Source organism: Bombus flavifrons, chromosome 16, assembly GCF_040668555.2.
Source record: "Bombus flavifrons isolate JBK064 chromosome 16, iyBomFlav1_principal, whole genome shotgun sequence".
Taxonomy (NCBI): Eukaryota; Metazoa; Arthropoda; class Insecta; order Hymenoptera; family Apidae; genus Bombus; species Bombus flavifrons.
This window is the reverse complement of record NC_138457.1, coordinates 8,490,452-8,508,377: the sequence shown is the minus strand read 5'-3', so window position 1 is coordinate 8,508,377 and position 17,926 is coordinate 8,490,452. Positions and strand designations below refer to the sequence as shown.

Below are 17,926 nucleotides of genomic sequence, written 5' to 3'. Positions count from 1 at the left end.
TAATCGAAGGTTTCTATGGTTATACTGAATATTGTTTTAGGGGGAAATGGCACTATAGCTTTTTTCTTCTGGATGATATTTTAAGACGAAGTGACATTATCGTGGTTCTCGTCTGATCATTTTTTTTTTAGAAAAAAAAATGTCATCGTACCGGTTTTCTTTCTTGTTTTATATTGAAAACTGTATGTTACATGAGAATAGTTTCATACGTGTCTTATATAGTCCCTTTTTGTTTCAGTATGTAGCACACATAAAGCGTTTACATTAATTTTTCTGTATTTTTTTAAGAAGAAGAAATAGAATTATTATTTTTACAACCCACGTTTAAAATGAAATTTCGTGAAAATGTCTGTAGAGTATGCTACTTACCGTGCAGTATATGAAAAATGCACCTAGTACAATAACGCGTAGAAGAACAGGGCTTGCAGCTCTTACCACCTACAACAAGAGAAAATCACCAGAAAATAAAATACCAGCTTCAAGCATTTTTACGACTATATCATTAAAATAATAATTTATTATATTTTTTATATTCATTATAATTGTCTGTTTTATTGTCCATCATCAAAACTGTTTATTTTCTTTAGGATGAAAGCATAGCAATATATAAAATACACGAAATAAGCGATATATTTTATTATTTACGTAATTAATCGTATTTATAGAGAATATTCAACGATATAAAAGCTGACTTTTGTCGATTTATAATTATTTGTAAATAATTTGCTTAATCAATAATTATTGACAGTAAAAACATTGTTTTGTTACTGATTCAGGAAGGTTAATCTACTGAATAATGGCCAATTTCACATCGTTAATTAATTCGTTTGTCAAATACATAGCCAATTAAAAAACAAACAAGGAATTCCCGAATGAAGAATAGAATATTGGTAACAGTAAAAATTCCAATGATATCGCTTTTTTCCATCGATTGCAGACTATTGAACATTATCGGAAATTGGAAGATTTTCCGTTTCGCTTTGCTGTGCACGGTTTTAACTTTCAATACCCACATCATAGGTCATAGGTCAGTAGAATAATTCAGGTTATATTTTGTATTAAAAGACGTAAAATTATTTCAGAAGATAAAATTGTCATCTTAAAATTTTTGGGAAAAATTATATTAAAACTAATTTACGAAATTCCACCACACCGATCCGAGACAAATTGAGATTATCCCAAGGCAGAGAATATCTGACATGAAAATCAAAGTATACGTAATAATTTATAAAGGAAAATACGAAGCAAGCTACGTTAGAATTAATTCAACGCGTTTCGTTCGCCTAAACTTCGAACGTTCATCATTCACAACATAAATTAAGCATCTATTGGGTTGGCAACTAAGTGATTGCGGACTCTGTCATTAGGTGGCAATGGCAAAATTCGCAATCACTTAATTGCCAAGCCCAACCTAACCTCAAACTGTCACTTGACGAAGCAGAAAGGCATCAAGCTGATAATTATAATATTGGGCTGGCAACTAAGTGATTGCGGATTTTGCCATCACCACCCAATGACAAAGTCCGCAATCACTTAGTTGCCAAGGCCAACCTAACCTCAAACTGGCACCTGACGAGGCAGAAAGACATCAAGCTGATAATTATAATATTGGGGTGGCAACTAAGTGATTGCGGATTTTGCCATCACCACCCAATGTCAAAGTCCGCAATCACTTAGTTGCCAAGTCCAACCTAACCTCAAACTGGCACCTGTCGAGGCAGAAAGGCACCAGACTGATAATTATAATATTGAGTTGGCAACTAAGTGATTGCGGATGTTGCCATCACCACCCAATGACAAAGTCCGCAATCACTTAGTTGCCAAGGCCAACCTAACCTCAAACTGGCACCTGACGAGGCAGAAAGACATCAAGCTGATAATTATAATATTGAGTTGGCAACTAAGTGATTGCGGATGTTGCCATCACCACCCAATGACAAAGTCCGCAATCACTTAGTTGCCAACCCCATAAAATTATTTGAACGCAAAAATACAATTCACACGATGATACTTAAGATAGGAATTAAAATAATTCCATGCAAACCCATCGATATACAGGAACATACGAGTGACGATATACAGGAACATATTCGTCAATGTTCAACAAATGGCGCAGAAAAAATATTTCGACAATCTGAACAAATTGGACGACAGCCACTTGAGAACCACTGACGAAGAAACGATTTACTCTGGCAACTAGAGACAAAGCTCGATGAAGAAGGGGTGGGCCGACGGATTTTTAATTGTCCAAGAGTTTCTATCAACTACTCGCTGCCTTCCACCCCCTTTCACCCCTTTCGTCCGTGACACAGTTTACGCAAGAAACAGACACATTATCGAAACTGCGGGGGTTGAGTCCGTTAAAATAGGAAATCGGAAGTTGGCGAATTGCATTGGACGAGAAATAACTGCAGTCAGTGCTGAACTTGCCAGACACAATGGGAACCGGTGCCTTTCACAGAATGCTTTTAGTTTCTTAATCCGACAAGATTTCGTGGCTCCAACCCCTTTACCTCTTCGAGTTGCGTCGATAAGCGACTCTTCCTTCTCAGCTTAATATCGTCCCATTTACTATAACTCTGTCCAACAGTTTTTTTTTATTCCTTCGCCTATTTTATTCTTTTCTCCATTTTCCCACTCGATGAGTTTTGCTCAAGTCAAGCGTAGGTGGAAGGGTGGGGGGCAGAAGCGATGTACGACATCTTCAGATACAGCAAATTATGTGAATATTGGGGTGGCTTCTGTGCAAGATGTTTACGTGTACATTGTGCATTTTTACGTAGATTTGTATCTTCGTAGACTATTATATGGTTGGCAACTAAGTGAGTTAGTTGCAATAGAAATGGAAATAAATAAGAAGATATTTGTTTCACCTGTTAAATATTGTAATTACTGTTAATTATTAATTATTAAATATTGTAACTTCTAATTACATATATATTGGATATATTGTTATAAATATTTAATGATAATAGAATAATTGGAGAATATCGGAAATTATAAATGTTAGATTAATATTTAAGTAGCAAATTCATCTTTTTGTGGATGCGATTAAAGAGATTTTGCTCGGAGATTGTTTATTCGTTGTATTAATTAGAAATTAATTAAATAAAAATAAAAAAATTTTATTAGAATAACAATACCATCATACTGCCATTTAATTATCATGTAATTTCGAAATCAAGAAATCAACGATATATATATCATATTTTTCTTATATTATATAGTCTTCATATATAGCAACCTAAAATTATTCCTCAACGATTCAGCACAATATTCGTCACTTTCGGTTTCCACAATCTCTCTGATCAAAAAATCGAAGAATCGACGAAAATAATTGAAATTAAATAAAAGAAGATAGAGACCTATCACCTTTTTATATTCTACATCTTTACACATATCAATTTGTTACATTAATAATATAGAAATACTAATTGCTAAATCATAAGAATAAATTGTAGAAATTATGGAAATAATTTATAAAAAATTCTCTTAACGATCCACTGGAATATTATAATTATAAGAGTGTTGATGGATCGATCGACGATAGCTGCTATATCTGGTTATGGTTACGAGAAACTCGACGAATGGTCCCATAATTCGCGTCGATTGCACGAACATGTACAATATGCACAGTCGTGTTTAAATATTTGCCATCGAGCAAAATATTTGCAGCTCGACGTGCATTCGTTTGAACAGCATCCCTGCAACGTTTCGCTTGGAATTCGCACGGAATAATATTGGCCAGCCTGGCTACGCATCGGCCTCCATCGAGTCGGACTTCTTCCTTCGTTTCTCTCGGTTTGGCAACTAAGTGATTGCGGGTTTTCTCAATATCACCTAATGACAAAACCAGCAATCACTTAGTTGCCAACCTCAATAGTTTCTATTCGAGAAACTACCTATGAAAGTAGCCTCGTGGTTTCGAAAAATCGTGGCTTGTTCGATAACCTTGATAACGTGCTTTGCCACAGATGAGATCAACTGACAGAGATAAGGGAAAAAATTAGTTGCGCCTTCGCGTCGACACGCGAAGTCCGGTCGGTTTCAGTAGCGTAGGTCCGTCAGTAGTCGGACGTTGCGAGTAGAGCAGCCGTGAAATATCCCAGGCGTATCAGTCACTTGTCCAATATTTCCTTTACAACTAAGTTCAAACAATTACTGCCAAGCTCAACCCATAAGCCGTTGCTCTTCCATCTTTATTTGCACGATATTACAAATGCTTTGTACGATAATAAAAATTACTTACATAACAGAATTAAGTTAAATGCTCGGTTAGAAAATTTCTTCTAATTTTTGCTGAATGATTTTGCTTCAATGGTGTGCGTGTATTTTAACAAATGTGAATTGACGAGATCGATGAATTGTTAAACATGGACAATTATAAACGACAGAATAATTGTCAATTGAAACAGCGAATTGAATAATGCGAGTGCAAATGAATCTTCCTGATGTTTAATTCCGAACGTACAGCATTCTCTCTTCGTTTTTTCTTCTTTCTGATATATCTATATTAAATGTGCTAATTATTTCAATTATTTTATACACACGATAAATGCAAAGGTACAGCAATAAATTGCTGTAGCCAACGAATGTGGAGAATAATACTGGGTTAAATAATTCCTTGGAAGCATCTTATCCACAAAATGTCTCGTTTAAATGCATTAGTTTCCCTTTAGTGTGGCGTCTTTTATGGTATTCTTCTCTTGACACGTTGCACGATGCTTTCTCCCCCTTCTTTCACCCGGGGGCAAGCACTTTCTTTCCCTTTGAACATTTCCTTCGAGTGGCTTTTTCGACGGCTCCTTTTTCTCATTTCACCATCCACGGTGACTTTTCACAAAAATATTTCGCCACGTCTTGCGATCTTAAATTTCATTAAAGTAACTCCTTTTACCCTCTACGTCGCCACTATCTCGCTGATTAAATGCGTTTCCGCCCTGTTCGCGTCATGCTCGAAACCCATTTTCTCATTATATGTCGTTTAAATGCGCTTCTGCCGTTTCCACTCTTTATTTAACCTATTTCCCCTAACGATCGTATCTTATGGGGTAGCAGCACCCCTTTTGCCTCCACGCCAGTGTCCAACAAGACACACTTATAAACATATTATAAACACACACGTCATGTATTTTACGTATTACAAATATACGAATATTCTAAATTCTATACAGGTGGAGTTCATACAATTTTCTATGAACATTTTCTATATTGTATGTAAAGTATTCCATGAACGATTGTTCTTCGAGAATCGTGAAAGTGAGTAGTGTTATTTAAAAAATTGTTGTATGTAAATTTATAACTTGAGAAATGCAACGTTAGTTCTGCAGTAACGCATGTGATGACTGCGGTAAGAGCAGAGAAAAGTATAAACCATCGGGACGTTTTTACAATCAGTGCGGAATCGTCCCGCGGGAGTCCACATAAAAAATGTAATTTAATCCAGCGTTGAACACGCTGCTCGTGCTTAAAATGGGAAAATATCGCGACAATGTTCACTCGAATCTGCCACGTTTATGATTATGGCTGCGAGACAGACTGTTTGCAGACGAATGGCGAACTATAAAGACTATATGGTGGACTATAAAGACACAGCGGTCGAAATTTTGTGACTGATACGTTTTGATCGACGATATTTGATGCTTACGATGATTTCATTATTAGAATTTCATTACTGGATTCGAAATTTCGTTCGCCATTCCAACATCGACGATTACGAGGCCGTGACGATCGAAAATTGGTGACTATAAAGTCGCAGTAATGAAACGCTGACAACTACAAAGTTACAGAGGTTGAAGACTGGAGACTATAAGATTGCAAGGATTAGCGACTGTAGACGCGCGGATATTGATGATCCTGAAGCTATCGTGGTGAAAAATTGGCGCAGCAATTAACAGTCAGCGACTATAAGAAACGTGGAAATTGAAAACTAGAAGCTGTAAAGCTGTGGCAATTTGAAATTAACTATATGATCTATATAACTGTATAACTATAACTGTGAAATCCCATCAATTAAAAACTGGCCACTACAAAGCTACAGAGATGCAGCATTAATAACTATAAAGATGTAGCAATTGAAAATTGCTGACTGTAGGTTCGCGAAAATTGAAAATTGGCGACTACGAAGCTGCGACAATTGCAAATTGATGACTGTAAAGTCGCAGCAAAGATCTGGCGATTACAAAACCAGAGAAATAGAACATTGCTGACTATAGAGTCGCTACGATTGAAGATTGCTGACTATTATAGAGGCGCGGAAATCGAATATTGGTAAATGGAAGATGGTCGCAGCTTTTACGCGTTTTGTGTTCCGACGTCCTGCCGAATTATTTTTATTTCACGCGTACAGTCGCTCGTCGATGTTCCTTCCATCGGACGAACACGCTCGCTAAGAAACAAGCACCGCAATTTTTCATTTTTATAGCGAATTTGTCATTCGAAGAAAGCGTGTACGTGGTCCACTGGCAAAAGTAATGAAAGTACATTCGTGCAAGTTTCTTTGGGTTTCATTTCGAAGAATCATGGTTGTAATCTGAGTAGAGGTCCCTTGGGAGATGATACACGCGATGGAAAGGCTTTTACTGATCCCTGGAACGATGACAGAAACCTTCGTTCGTCGAAGCTGGAAGAAAGTTGGCTGGAAAGGGTCGCGACCCTTAAAAGGGTCGTCCCGGATATTTCTGATCGCGATTATTTTTATTGAATATTTTATTGCCAGCCTTTCAGCGTTTATTTATTTCTATGTAGCCAGAGGAACGTTCCTCCTTCTTTCTTTTACCCGAACGTTTGGACACCTTGTGCAATTTGATTAAAGCACTGATATTTGCTTTATATTTCGAAAGTAATTTATAAATATCATATATTCTGTATATTTGTAATATATTATATTAGATAAAATCATAAGTTAATTTCGTCTTTCTACCGTGGTATTTAGAAGAAAATTTGAATTTGCGAAAATTTTAGAAGAAAATTTAAATTGAAATTTGAAAAGAACGCGATGAAAATATAAATTTAGCGTTTAGGAAATATTCCAAGACATTGTCTGTTCTATTTAAACGATTCATCGATACATTAGATCATTTGAAGAAAGTGTGTAACAATCAAATCTCAACAATTTTCGTATCTTGAAATCGACAATTTTTAGAAATCGAGCAGCGTAAATTCGCGTTTTCCGAAATTCATGGACCATTAGGAAATGAAGCAAGAGGAAAGATCAGGAAATGCTGTCGACAATGATGTTTTCAGAGATATCACTGGAAACAATCCACGGCAAATAACGGGAGAAATAACATCTCGAATGGAAGTAAGCCATTCCACAGTTGTTCCTCTTGGCTCGTACAGGAGACGTAAAGAGAATGAACTAATATCATGCCATTTATTATTGCCATTTCATTACGTTGTACAAATAAATAGAACCCTGGATAACTATCGCATTATGGAACAGGCTGTTCGTCAACTGAATTATAATTGTACCAGCATATAATGGAAAAATATTCCTTTTTGAAAAGTGAAAAAATTAATAAATTTGAAAATATTAATGACACTGTACTTTCGATGCAGATAATCAACCTACGCGTTGTTCTTTATTGATAATAATATTAAAGATAGTATAGTATCAACTGTAAGGTACAATACTGTTAGCACAATATTTTAGGTTGGCAATTATCAGTTTGATGGCTTTCTGCCTCGTCAAGTGACAGTTCCAAACTGTTTTGCCATATTTTGCGGAATCAAAGTTGGCATTTAAAGTTACGAACAAATTTCCAGCTCTGAAATTTTGTTATTGGTGGAAGCGCGTTCTCCTGCCCCGATACGTAAGTCTCTACCTCGTTAACATCAAGTCTTCGTCGTCGTATCCCACATTTCGCCAATAATTTTCAATACGAAGAAATATTAATGAATTGAAATTTAATTCGAAGAAATATTAATGAATTGAAATTTAATATGAAGAAATAAAATTGAATGAATTTATAAATCGCGAATATCCCTCGTTTATTTCGAAAATGTTCTTCGAACAGTTCGATCAACTTATCGATAAACGTTGGATGTCTCTCATTGGCGACGAGGTAAAAAAGGAAAAGAAATCTCGTCCGCTAAGGAGCATGGAGTGGCTGCGTTTATTGGAAGGATATAGCAGCATCGTGGAGGTTCTCCTTTGTAACGAACCTCCGGGGAAATAAGAGCGGAGGGCTGTTAATACAGACTGAACTGCGCTGCTTGCTTTCTGAGAGCTGGATTTTCTATTTCATTAGCGATAACGCGTATCGTTTCCGTCCTACAGCCATTTTAATTTTTATTCCTCGCTGTTTACTGTCCTGTGGTGCACGAGGTGTTGCTGCAATCAACTTCGCTTCGTCGTTTCTCAATTTTTCTTCTCGTCCGCCTGTTCCATCAATTCGTAGCTCAGGCAGATTTAATACGCGAAATGTCAGAGAAAAATATTTATAATGTTTATAATTGCAGACACGAGAAAAAGAAATGTTCTTGTACGTACAAATTTATCGTTCGATTTTATTAAAAGATTTTATAAACGTATGGAATGTTATAAATATGATATACGATGTGATATGTAATGATATACGAATATATTGCTTGTATTATAAATATAATTTACAATGATTAGGTCATCGCAGAAGTTCATTTTTGCTGTGCAAATACATTTCAATTTATTCAAATTTCATTCTACAATTTCCAGCTTTTTTCTGAACGTAAAGAAACAGAACGTGCAAGAAACACTGTGTAAATATTTGCTTGGGAAATTTTATTGACACCCTGTATATTCTCCAGATATTCCCTCAAGTTACCACTTGTTTTATTCGCTGTAAAACATTTTTTTAATTGGCAAAAGATTTCACAATACTGGTATGAACAATTTCACTGAAACATATTTTTGAAAAAGCACGAAAGCTTCAGGTTGACGACACGATGTCTTTTCCAAAAATTTGCAAAGAAATTGTAGAACGATTGTAGTCCTTTAAATATTTTTATAATATTTTCAGATACGTTTCGAACATTCTTCTAAATACCACAGTGGAAAGACAAAATTAACTTATGACTTTATCAATTATAATATATTACAAATATATTATAGTCCTGTTTGTATATATTATATATTGTAGTCCTTTAAATATTCTTATAGTATTTACAGATACGTTTCAAAGTTTCTTCTAAATACCACAGTGGAAAGACAAAATTAACTTATGACTTTATCAATTATAATATATTACAAATATATTATAGTCCTGTTTGTATATATTATATATTGTAGTCCTTTAAATATTCTTATAGTATTTACAGATACGTTTCAAATTTTCTTCTAAATACCACAGTGGAAAGACAAAATTAACTTATGACTTTATCAATTATAATATATTACAAATATATTATAGTCCTGTTTGTATATATTATATATTGTAGTTCTTTAAATATTCTTATAGTATTTACAGATACGTTTCAAAGTTTCTTCTAAATACCACAGTGGAAAGACAAAATTGACTTATGACTTTATCAATTATAATATATTACAAATATATTATAGTGCTGTTTGCATATATTATATATTGTAGTCCTTCAAACATTTTTATAGTATTTACAGATACGTTTCAAACATTCTTCTAAATAGCTCAGTGGAAAGACAAAATTAACTTATGACTTTATCAATTATAATATATTACAAATATATTATAGTCCTCTTTGTATATATTATATATTGTAGTCCTTCAAATATTTTTACAGTATTTACAGATACGTCTCAAATTTTCTTCTAAATAGCACAGTGAAAAGACAAAATTAACTTATGACTTTATCTATTATAATATACATAAAAATTAAATATAAAATTTTCAATTTATGAAATATTTTCATAGGTGGAAAATTCATCAAGTTTAGAAGGTTCGTAAAACCGATAAAATGAAACAAAAAGTTTAGAAAATTCATGAAATTCACAAAGCTGGTGAAACAAAAATTCCTTCACAAAAACAAGTGTTTTGTGAAATCATCGCGAACACGCTAACCATTGTACATTTATAATACAAAGTGAATTTAAAAAATTCGCTTATAATTGAGACGAAGTTGCTGCTCTATTGTTGCCAAGCATTCTTCATTCTGTCAACAAAATTCCATTACTGCCGCAATGTAACAAAGAATCAATTCGGTTTCAGATAGATGGATGTATCTGGCACACCTGTATACTTCTTTTTAATTATTTCGAGGATGAGATCGATATCAGTTAAATTGCTACTTGCTCGAAGCTCGTGTGCTTCTTTTAATTGATTCGAACGAAGGAACACGATTCGATTTCATGAAAGATTTATAGTTTCACGACGATTCATGATCGAATTCAATTTCTTCGATTTAGTTGCTATATCGTAAACGATGCATCGTGGATCAAACTGTTAAGAGAGAACGAAACACTCTTCAGGGTCAAGGTCATTATCCTTTGCCACTTTTCAATTCTGTTCTTTGTACGAAGAAAGACCACGTGAGATTATGTTATTGGGTTATTTGTAAAATTCGTGGCAAAGTCGGAGAAAGATTCAAAGGAAACGTACTCATAGAATTGACATTTTATCGAATGCACTAGCACTTGCAGCAAATTTCTGAATTATTTTAAATTATAGATATTTTGGCAATTTTCATACTTTCTTTATTTTCATTGCATCGATGTGTATGTAAATTGAAATATGTGTTATGCAAAAGAATTCTTTTTTTTTATCGAGATTTTACTTTTTTAATGATATTCTCATAAATATAAATCTCCATAAAAATGGAAACAGCGTACTTGCGATACATACGAAATTTCATTAGCACTAGGATTAGAATTTGAAAATAATCTGAAGAAATTCTTTGAAGAATTAATATAGTCGGAGGAAATTCCACAAATTTGGAAACAGGAACTAACATTGGAATTCGAAAATAATATTTGAGAAATTCGTCGGAAAATTGAAATTATTCGCCGAAATTGCGAAATCAGACAAGCGGTACGAACGTCGGAATTCGAACGTAATACGAAGGAATTTTTCGAGAAGCGGAAACGATAAAAAAAAAGCCACAGAAAGTTCGATGAATTACAAAATCTGTGTAATCTTGAAGATAAGTGTCGTAAAAAATATTCAATGTATGAAGCCATTATTTGTGAAGGAAGTTATGTTAATGTTTAGACGGATGAACTATAATAATTCGTGCAATTTGAAATCGTTTCGTGAAAGCTGAAATCGTTTCGTGAAAGCTGAAACCGGTTCGTGAAAGCTGAGATTGGTTCGTGAAACTTGAAACCGGTTCGTGGAATTTGAAACCGGTTTGTGAAACTTGAAACCGGTTCGTGAAAGCTGAGATTGGTTCGTGAAACTTGAAACCGGTTCGTGGAATTTGAAACCGGTTTGTGAAATTTGAAACCGGTTCGTGAAACTTGAAACCGGTTTGTGAAACTTGAAACCGGTTTGTGAAATTTGAAACCGGTTCGTGAAACTTGAGACCAATTCGTGAAAGTTGAGAACGGTTCTTGAAATTTGAGACCGATTCGTGAAAGTTGAGACTAGTTCGAAAAATCAGAATATTCATGAGCTTAGACTTGAATAAGGATAGTAAAAAAAAATATTAAATATACGAATACATCATTTGAGGAGAAACTTATGTTAACATTGAAACGAACAGATTAATTTGAATTTAGAGAAAGAATCGGGAGAAAGGTCAGGATTGCCATTGAAGAAGATAATGTTTAAAGATATATTACCGTAATTAAGAATTATTACTGCAAATAATTGACGACAATGGGGAACCAGCGTTTCGTGCGAAAGTAAGCCAATCTACTGTTGTTGGTCGTTTCGTCCAAATAGGAGAAGTAAAAAGAATGGATAAATGGATTTCCTGTCGCTTCCAACGAACAAACAAAATCCATTTTCAAGATTTATTATCATCTGTGATTACAAGTGGATGTTATCAGTTTTCGTGTCGCTTTTTAACACTGGTAGCAGCATAATTCAGAAAATAATGATTTAAAATGGTTTGATAAATTTCTATAAAATTGGAAAACACGTCACTAGAAAGATTTTTGTAAATTTGAGGCAATAAAGTGGAGGAAAAATAGCTGGCAGCAAAACGATGAAAAGTCTATTATTAAAGAATAGGAAATTTTTCCTATGAAGCCATTCATCGGTCCAATAAATGGGAAAAACACTGAAAACTTAATCGAAAACCAATATCGTTTATGACTTCAATTAAAATTCTATTAAATCGATCTTTATGAATTTAAAACGAAATTACATAAAAGCATTAAAGGACTGCACAAAACAAGATGGATATTATTTTAATCAAACGCACGATATTTCGAAGAAAGAGCAACCGTGATTGAAGTTTTATTTGAAAGCCATCAACCGGATATTACAAACGTCGTTTTCCATCACGAAGATGACGGAAATTTTATAGAACGTTCGAACAAATGTAACAGACTTATTCTACCTTGGTCTCCACGAAATTTGTTGCTGCAAAAATGTTCAAATATTTCTCAAAGAAATTCAATATGAAAATATTTCTCCACGAAATACTGAAACATTATATTCGAACAAATGCATTATCAAGAAATACACGCAAATAAAAGAAATTCTCCTGAAACAGTCGATAAACGTCACACGTTATAAAAATATTTCTCATAAATTATTAGAAAATTGCTACAAGCAAACTTTTCTTTGTCGACGTAGTTGATATATCGTGGCCGACGATACAATAAAATTTAATGAGCAAACGACGAAATTCAACGATATTTCACCTGCACCAACCTAATATATTCGACGAAACAGCTGCCTTTTTGTCTAGGCAGTCGCGAGTTCCCGTAACTCGTTTCCATTCGGCTCTTAATTTCCCCCAGTGGTCTGGCCGTGTCGAGCAAAACGTTGTTTCGTTATGGCTGGCCGCGAGAAACGAAAAAAGAGAGAAAGGCAAATGGACATGGCCGCGCATATTTCACCGCTTTTTTCCCTTTTCTTATCGACCCACCACCTTTTTTCTCTACCACTAACGACCAGGCGAATACTTGTAAGTCCTGAGTATTCTCCACTGAGCAAATCTATCTTCTCCGTCTGTTCTCAGGATTTTGCTATTTTTGTAATTATTACAATTTGCAATTTGGATTTTTTAAGGTTCAGACGAAATGAAATTACAGAATGGAAAGTGGTGGAAGAAGAAGTAGAAGTATTGGCAGCTAAGTGATTGCGGATTTTGTCATTAGGTGGTATTGACAAAATCCGCAATCACTTAGTTGCCAAGCCAATAGAATCTTGGAATCTTTAAATTTTCAAGGTCGTGAAATTTGTAATTTTCCGAATTTTCAAAGCCTTCGGATTTCAAACGATTACAGATTTCCTGAACCTCAAATTTTCAAAGTACGAAATTTTTAAACTTTTACATTTGAAATTTAAAAATTTAAAAAATTTAAAAATTTTAAAATTTAAAAAATTAAAAATTTAAAAAATTTAAAAATTTAAAAAATTTTTAAAATTTAAAAATTTAAAAATTGGAAAATTAAAAATCTCAGAATTCCTGTAGCATTGTGTTGGTAACTAAGTGATTGCGGATTTTGTCAATACCACCTAATGACAAAATCCGCAATCACTTAGTTGCCAACCCCATAAAACGAAGAAACGACAAGAGATTTGTTGGCGATGCCCGAACGACAAAGTGGAAGGAAAAGAGTCAGAGTTTAGCCGGTCGACAATGGCTCGCCTTTGGCCAATGAGTTGCCCCCTGTTGCTAACTTGCGTTAAAAGGACGCTTCTCTTAATTTTCCAGCCAGTAGATCCAAGAGAGTAGATTAAATTGCATTAATTTTTAACGATTTCGCGCTCTAATGCTGCTGCCATATTGCAAAAATGTTCCACGAATTCATTAAAAATGAACTGGTTTCGGGTTAAAACTTTTCCAGACACGAAGCTTGTTCCTTAAAGTGTAGTTCTTGGAAATTTTTCACCACCTCCGTGAACTTTTCTTAATCTTGGATTATTTGCATCCTTTGAAATATGTACGATTGGTAAAATAGAATTTCCAGATTTCAATATATATTTTCGAATAATTTTGGAAAGTTTCATAAAACAAAAATTCTCGATCGTTCGTAATGAGATAAAATATTTGAATTTTTATTACTACAGATACTTGAAACTTTTATACAATTTCCGAACTTTTCTATCCTTCAGCGACTTGGATAGTTTTGAACGAACCCCTTCAATTTACATATTTCCTAGTATTTCTAATAATATGAAATTTCGAAACTTTAATATGTTCTATTACAGAGTTATCCATTTTTTAGATTTCTAAAACTTTCACAAAATATAATTTTTTACAAAAGGAGAAATCTTAACTAGAAACAATAAAGCCAAAAGCATCATGCTACAACATAAACTTATTAACGCTTGACCGCCAGTAAGGAGTATTGCGCGGTTTTAGTCAGCCACTTGTCTCTGAACCTATTGACCCATCCTACTGACAATAACTGAACCGTCTGTTCATACGTACATTGACCAAGAATTAATTCAAAATTAACTAAGAGCATGACCTAATTTTTGTCAGGCATCTATCGTGTGTCCACTATATTTCCTGTCATCGACAATCATTTCTTGGATCACATATCTGTTTATGTGTATACCAGCTGATATTACTTGGGCTTTTAATTCAATTATGAACGTGAACAGATTTTACAGTCTAATAATTGCTGTAAAAATAAAAAGACTGGTAAATTCTGAAACTTGCGTTCATCAGGAAATTTTTGTATTCTCAAATAACATCAGGGTTTTGCGATATTTACAGTGAAATACGATTTTCAAATTTTACTTATATGTTTCTTGGGTGCAGAAGTCTTTAAAATTTGCACGCAGAGGAGATAAAATATACTGATAATAATATCCAAGTTTTTGTGTTATGTGTCAATACGTTGACCTATACTACTATCAGCCATTATTTACTTATATGTTTCTTGGGTGCAGAAGTCTTTAAAATTTGCATGCAGAGGAGATAAAATATACTGATAATAATATCCAAGTTTTTGTGTTATGTGTCAATACGTTGACCTATACTACTATCAGCCATTATTTACTTATATGTTTCTTGGGTGCAGAAGTCTTTAAAATTTGCATGCAGAGGAGATAAAATATACTGATAATAATATCCAAGTTTTTGTGTTATGTGTCAATACGTTGACCTATACTACTATCAGCCATTATTTACTTATATGTTTCTTGGGTGCAGAAGTCTTTAAAATTTGCATGCAGAGGAGATAAAATATACTGATAATAATATCCAAGTTTTTGTGTTATGTGTCAATACGTTGACCTATACTACTATCAGCCATTAAGAACTACTTTTACATTGCAATCAAACACGTATCTGACAATATATCCGACCAATATTGCTACTTAGCATTGAAAACTTGTTAAAAAGTTTCTAAATAATCTACCTCACTTTTTAAATTTTAATCAGCCATTGGTTTCTCGCATTTAGCGACGATACGTATCGAAGATTATTGAAAATTGTGCATTCTATTGGAAATTAATTAGAACGTTGATCGTTGCAAACTACTGTCAAGCTGAAAAATTATTTGTTGGGAAATAGATCGACCAATACTACTGTTAGTCACTAGAAACTACGTATTTCAGGTAGATTTCAATCGCGTGTAGGTTTTGAATCGGAAACTATTACTGTTCTATCCAACAGACTGTATGTATGCTGTATTTCGTGTTTTCGATCACAGAATCGTCTGACCATATATCGTCCTATGCCACTAGCTCCGAGCTATACGACAATTTTCCCAAACTGCCGAAAACTTTTCCCTCATAAATAGGAATCTGGTGAACTTCCCAGCGTGCAATAAATTTTCCTTTCCCATAAATCGAGCCGTTGCACTCGTCCAACAGGTCAACGGAGAATCAAAGAATTAGAAATAATTTCTGACGGGATTCTTGAGTAGCTGGTCTATTAAAAAAATAGTCGAAGATAACAAACTTTTCTCTGGGGTTCTTAACTAAATAAAAAAACATTATTTAACGAAGATTGAGCAAATATCTGGTGGCTAAAACGTAGGTAGTGATTGAGATCAATATATTCTCATACATTCACATTCGGATTGCATATAAATAACTCGGTAGTATTACCATAAGTAACATATATTGGTATTACTATAAGTAGTAATATCGATCATCAGATACATATCATATACAGACAGGCAGCACAATATTTGAATCGTCTCCAAGTAGTATTGATCAGTGTATTCACCGGGAGATTTCCAATTGAAATGAATTCTCCATAACTGTGAAAACAATTCTTCTCGACTATCGACAGTACCAGTCGATATGGCGAAAGAGTTAATGGAAACACAATTAATCGATACTATTCAACATAATCCAGCACGTCTTTAATTAATTTTCGATACTCGTGAAATTAGAAATGGCAAATAGTAGTATCAGTCAATGTATAGACAACCAATGCAAACTTGCGAGTATCCCTAATTAATTTGCAGTAGTTAGGGTCAATATTTGTACAGGCACGTGACTTCCCTCGGTGTTTACGAGCGTACAAAAAAAAAAAAAAAAAAAAAAGAAAAATGGCTTGCTAAAATGCAAGAATAATTTCACTTAATTGCGAGTAGTATCGATTAATATCGATGCAGGCAGGTCTTTGATTAAACTGTAGAAACAATTGCAACCAATAATAGCAACTTGAAACCATGTCTCTGGCAGACTAATTTCCTTCGTAATTTACCTCTCGGCGAAGAAATACGTGCGTAACGAAGAAACGGGTTCACTGAGAGCTCGCGAGATTACGTTTTTGCAGGCCGACGGTGGATTTGCATTTATCTTACTCCGTATTCTGTAATTAGATTAAACGCTTGAAGAAAGACGGGGACTGGCTGACTGCAAATGAACAAATTCGTCGGGTCTCTCGACGTTGATTTTCACTTAACTTCCTCCGAGCTGTAAAAATTACCTTCGTTAACATTCAATCGGCCTGCAGAATACAAGCCTGAATGCTAAATAAAATGTAGCAGCCTGATGATCAGCCAGACACTGGCCCAATTCTCACGTATAAATATATTTTAATTTTTACAAATTAAATAGCTCCGGCAAGTAATTCCATTTCTTTCATCATGCTCCTATTTCCTTTGAGAAATACCACGAAGTTTTCATTTACGATACACTTCTCTAAAGTTCATTTTTACCATTTATTTACTTATCCAAGTTTGGAAAATAATAGCCACGAACGTGGTTGTATCAATGTCCCTTAGAAAGTGGGTCTGACCAATGTAGTAACGTACTACTTCTACCTTTCTGCATGAAATTTCTATGTCAACAGTTGCTGAAAGGATTTTTATTGTAATTTCATTATCGATTGACAGTATCTGCATTGTGTATATCTCTTGAAAAATGAAATTTTAATTACCACAAAAAAGGTGGCAAAAGGGTTTCAAATTAATTCATTGTTTAATATGACAACTGGAGACTAAAGTGTGCAGTCAATGTATTTTTAAATGAAAAATTTATTTTCTCAAGGATCCTCTGTATTTCTGTGTAACATAATCGCGTCACAAATTTATTATGATAAGATCACAGTTAATTATTGCGATGAAAAGTGGCTAAGTCAAGTTTGCTACCTTCAAACCTAAAATTTGTTTCTTAATTTATTATCTGAATTGGAGAATCTTACATATGGCGAAATTACAAATTCTGTAGAAGGAAGAGTTTCTCATTGAAAAGTGGCCTAATTAACGAGAAAATTGCGCATCTGAAACAGTTGTCAACTAAACAATAACCCAACGAACAAATCTTACAGTGAATTCACCATAATAAAAAATTGTAACTCTAGAAAATTCCTACAAAAAACAGTAAATTGGTCATTTTGATCATCTCGTCGGTACAAATACCAGTCTGCAAGAAATAACAAGAAGAAA

The 17,926-nt window shown here is 34.1% G+C and overlaps 1 protein-coding gene across 1 annotated transcript in view; it reads right to left on the bottom strand.

Moving 5' to 3' along the window:
• LOC138188175 (metabotropic glycine receptor) overlaps positions 1-17,926 on the bottom strand; it is a 166,093-nt gene that overhangs the window by 31,220 nt on the left and 116,947 nt on the right. The window contains exon 6 of the mRNA XM_069129708.1: positions 370-438. Coding sequence (XP_068985809.1) covers positions 370-438 — 69 coding nt within the window. The remainder of the gene's footprint in view (positions 1-369; positions 439-17,926) is intronic.